This window comes from Diachasma alloeum, unplaced genomic scaffold (genome assembly GCF_001412515.2).
Source record: "Diachasma alloeum isolate Michigan unplaced genomic scaffold, Dall2.0 Dall_scaffold_00757, whole genome shotgun sequence".
NCBI lineage: Eukaryota > Metazoa > Arthropoda > Insecta > Hymenoptera > Braconidae > Diachasma > Diachasma alloeum.
In genome coordinates this window covers 70,562-75,659 of record NW_021680887.1, presented here as the reverse complement: position 1 = coordinate 75,659, position 5,098 = coordinate 70,562, and the positions used below count along the sequence as shown (strand labels likewise).

The 5,098-nt window shown below is 38.4% G+C and overlaps 1 protein-coding gene across 1 annotated transcript in view; it reads left to right on the top strand.

Moving 5' to 3' along the window:
* Positions 1-2,634: 2,634 nt before the first annotated feature.
* The window catches only part of LOC107044534, a 3,422-nt gene continuing 958 nt past the window's right edge, over positions 2,635-5,098 (top strand). The window contains exons 1-4 of the mRNA XM_015266449.1: positions 2,635-2,739; positions 3,024-3,287; positions 3,390-3,694; positions 4,514-4,701. Of these exons, the coding sequence (XP_015121935.1) occupies positions 3,101-3,287; positions 3,390-3,694; positions 4,514-4,701 (680 nt within the window). The 5' untranslated portion in view covers positions 2,635-2,739; positions 3,024-3,100. The remainder of the gene's footprint in view (positions 2,740-3,023; positions 3,288-3,389; positions 3,695-4,513; positions 4,702-5,098) is intronic.

The following is a 5,098-nucleotide window of genomic DNA, read 5'->3' as shown; positions in this document are numbered from 1 at the left end:
GTCACATGTACACAGCTAAGCGCCGTATTATGTCGCTTCACTTGGACTTATAATGACTAGAGATTTATGTGCTCATCAATATTAACCAACAAAAATGATTTGTATGAAAAAATAAGTGTGTTGTATTTTTTATCAAAGACAGACCGAGTCACATGACTTAGGCCCACAGACTAGACTCCGCTCACGCAGTATGTCTATTGACTTGGACTTATAAATGACTGGAGATTCATGTGCCCATCAATATTAACCAACAAAAATGATTTTTATGGAAAAAATAATTGTGTTGTATTTTATATCAACGACAGACCGAGGACTCGGTCTGTCTTTGATAAAAAATACAACACCCCTATTTTTTCCATACAAATCATTTTTGTTGGTCAATATTGATGAGCACATAAATCTCCCGTCATTTTTAAATCCAAGTCAATAGACATACTGCGTGAGCTCTCTCATGTGGGATGATCTGTTGTTGATAAAAAATACAACACCATGATTTTTTATTCAAAAATCACTGTTGTTGGCTAATATTGATGAGAACATAAATCTCTAGTCAATTATAAGACCAAGTCAATGGATATAATACGTGCGCTGTGTCTAGTCTGTGGGCCTAAGTCATGTGACTAGGTCTGTCTTTGATAAAAAGTACAACACAACTATTTTTTCCATAAAAATCATTTTTGTTGGCTAATATTAATGAGCACATAAATCTCTAGTCAATTATAAGTCCAAGTCAATGGACATAATCCGTGCACTGTGTCTAGTCTGTGGGCCTAAGTCATGTGACTCGGTGTGTCGTTGATAAAAAATATGTTGAAATATAGCGCCCTACGCCAGTCTCCCTCTTTACCGACAGTGTGGCATACTGTGTCGCCACGGCGCCGTTGCGCCTCTCAATGATATACTCGTACTATGCACCACTTGTGCCTCGACCGTTGTCGCGTTACGTTGCTGAATAAAGCTTAATTACTTTGACGATTATAAAACTGTGTTTAATCATTATTTCTATCCCTAATAACCCTTCAGGTTATGGGCCGAGCACACTTCAACTGTGCGTGATTAAAATTTATCATAAATAAAAGGATTGGAAGCGATAAATCGGAAATTCTAAAAAGGACGCTATCGGGCGGCCGGGCACGTGTCCGTGTGGATCATACGCGTTCGTGCAAATCACAAGGAACATCCAAAAGAGAAAAATATCGAGGCGAGCTGGGGAGTGACTTCAGAAGGAAAGGAAAATGGAAAATAATAACAGGAAAAGTAAGTACTGAAAAATACATCTAATAAGTGCAGTGAATTGACGAGACCGAGAGATAGAGGGGATCAAAATGGCGGTTGGAAATTAATTATCCACGACGCCGACCCGAAATCGAGAATTTTAGATTAAAAAGTGTGGAGGTGAGCAGGTTATTAAATGACAACTCCAGAGATCCAACGTTGAGCGAAATATATTTGAGTTTTTACAAGAGGGGAGAGTTAGTCGTAAGAAGACTTGTCCTCTCTGTTGATGTGTTGTCCAGTGGTTGAGCGATGAGTGAATGTCGAGTGAATGATTGACTGATGATGAGTGTGGAAAGTGTGCGGTATTTAAGGAGAGTGCAAGGATGTGATTGGTGGAAAATTTGGAGAAGGGATGAGTAAAATCCTGGCTTCCGATTGGTTCGGCGCTGTAAGTTCCCGCCGGTGAGCTGTGATTGGCTCGGGGGTCCCGGCGGGGAAATTTCCGTCGTGACGTCACGGGCGCCAGTCAGGCGGACGAGGGATTATGGACGTCAGGTGATGATGAGGGATTAGGACGCATGGAGGATTATGGCAATAAACGGGTCATGAGGTTTGTGATATGGAAATGGATTTTTAATGTGGGAATTGGCCCAATGTCTCGACAGGAAAATTGGGGAATTGGCCCAATGTCTAAAGAGGAAAATTGAGTGTGTATGTGTGTGCGTGTCTGAATGACAGAGATGTAGTGGAGACACAGTCACCACAAAAGAATTAATAAAGAAATCTCATTAAATTCACAAAAATCACTGAAAAGCGTAAAATATCTTTTGTCATAAATAAAATCAAATTTAAAGCAAAACAAAAGAAGAAAGCCAAGTGACGCCGAGACAATAGTTTCTTGGCGGGGAAGGCAAGCACAGGCTTCAACAGGCTTCAACAAATAGACGCAACGGGTGGGTTGCGCGTGCAACCGGGGTGCGTCTGAGAGAGAGGGACGACTGCAGTCCCACACACATTGCTCGAGCAAGGCGAGAACAATAAGAAATAGAAAGAAAAATAAAAATTAGTGTGTATATATAAAAATTGGTGTGAAAAACAAAAATCCTCTCTTTCTCGGCCGCGTTCCGCGTATGTGCGGGGTCCACCAGCGTAATGTAAAGTAATAAAATAAAATCAACTGACACTAGTGCAAAATTGAAATTCATGAATTAAGGATGCATCAAAATCGAAATATTTAATAGGCAAGAATATTGAATCTAGAAGTATTTGATAAGCGAGAATAACAAATTAAATATTTGACGGGTCGAACCAAAGAAATTGAATTTTTAGAAATTGCCATCTTCAGACGAAGATATTTATAAATTAAAATTACAGCTGATAAGGAACTCTTGCATGAAGTGTAGAGACTCCTGATCAGACAACATTTAATCGAAGGAAACCACGAGGGAGAACTAGTCTCCCTGGCAATAGTAGACGATAAAGTGTATGTTCTACCAGACAAAGGAACAGGATATGTAACAGGTGAGACATCAGGCATACGTGTTAATGGGCGAGCATACTATACACATTAGAAACGCGGAATATTAAGACGTCAAATTGCTTGAGAAAATTAAATCAATCTCTTGCAATCATAAAAGACTTGAGTGTGTTTGGAGGAGGTCTTATGTTTAGATTTTCTGAAGAGCACACTCATCCTGGATTCGGTTTGTTTATGTTTAGCAAGTCGAGTCTGGGATTTCGGACCTGAATACAAAAACTGTAACCAGATACAATAATCCTCAATTTTTCGGTCTCTTTAAAATTAGATAAAAGAGAATTCACAGGGGATCAATGGAGATGTCTAACTGTGTTAGAAGCTGCATTGTTGGCCGAAAATAAGCCAATGTATCTACCAGGTTACGGTCCGAAGAGTCCAATGTCAACAACAGCTGTAATCGAGTATAGGTCAAGGAACATGAACAAAGACTTGGGAAACACGGAGGCGAGGGCCACAGGCGAGTCCAAGTCAAGCAAATTGACTGGAGGCGAGACGAATGGCGGCGAGATAAGTGCAGGCGGGAAAAACACAGGTAATATTAATGTTGACAAAACTGACCAAATCAAACCGAAACCCAAGATTACAGCAGACAATAAAGTAAATATTAAATTGAAATTGATAAAATCTAATCTAGATGATGAAACAGTTGAGCCTAACGGCAACAAGACTGTCAAGACAGTTTCTGTAGACATACAGCTGGCTGAGCTGAAGAGCATGGTGGAAAAATTGTGCAACTCAAATATAACTTCAACAAAGGCACTGTATGAAAGTTTAACAGAGAACAGAAACCAGTTGAGACTAAATGCTGAGGCGAGAGCAAAAGATAAAAAGGAAGTACAGGAGCTGTTGAGTGCCCTGGACAAAAAGCACAACGATAAAATAGAAGAAGTAAAAAGAACTTTCAATGAATATCGCACTAATGTCGAATCATCAATTAAGGTAACAACAAACAAGAAAAAATTAGACGGAGGAGTGGCGTCAAATGAGCATACGAATCTAGAAAATCAAATTAGTTCAATAGTCAATAAGCAGATTAATGAAATTAATCAGACAAAGTCAAGTCAAGGAAACAATCAAAATCCGTTGAAACAATTAACTAGCGAGGTAACAAATAAATTACAAATAGAATTGCTTAACAAAGGAATGAGCTTTAAAAGAGATTATAAAATGGACAGCAAAATGAAGTATGAACATTTCTATGATTATTTTTCGTCAGAAATCAAAACGAATAAACTCTTACACATCATTGACGATAGCATTCTGGTTACTGTGGATGAGGAAACTCTTGCAGAACAGAAGCATAAAGTTAGAGAAATTCTGATAAACCATTTGGATAGAAGTTATCACCCTAAAATCGTCAAACTACAAGATCCAAAAGAAATATTGAAAAAATTAAAAGAATTGAAAATGGCCGAGTTTACTGTAACTTCACACTCGGTGAGACAAGACCTGTATAATATGAGATACAATCCAACCAAAATGACAGCTGGCGAGTTTAATGATTTGTTTGATGAGAAAATTGCAACGTATGAAAATGCTCCTGACACCATTCCTCTGAGTGAAAGCGAAGAGAAAGATGCATTTCACAATGCAGTAAAAAAAGCTTTTCCTAATATTAAAATCATTGAAAAAGTAACAAAGAAAGCTATAGGAGCGGGCTTGACGTTTGGCGACTTGAAAATTGCGATATTAGAAGAAGAAGCTACGACGAAAAGTGAGCTCTTAGATTCAGATCTTAAAACTGCTAATTTTGCACAGCACAAGGGGCCGAGGTGTTTTGCCTGTCAGGCGTATGGGCACAAAGGACCAGACTGTCCCAATAAAGGGAAAGGATACTTGTGCTACAAGTGCAATCAATTTGGGAATCACAAGGCGAGTGATTGCCCAAACATCATTAACAATGACAATGCACCAAGTGGTCCGGGAAACTCTGAACAGACTCCAAGGTACAATTCCAATTTTAAATTTAACTATCGAAACGATTATCACGATCAATATAGAGGTAATGGTAGAGGAATTAAAAGACCAATGAGAGGTGAAACATATGGTCCAATTAAAAGAGGAAGATTTAATAAGAGTAGGTTCTCCTATAAGAGAAGTGAGAACAAACATGGGTTTAAGTCATCTCACAAATCAATCAAGAAATCTAATCCCGACAAAACTACAGAGAAAAATAATTCCAATCAAGGTAAGGAAAAAAAAAATTATGATCAATCAACTACTGAAATATTTTATGCAGATAGTAAATAAACAAATGGAAATAAGTTTTTGACAGACTTCCTAGCAGACTCAGGCGCGACCGAGCATTTAACAAATTCCAGAATTATATTTAAAACTTTTAAC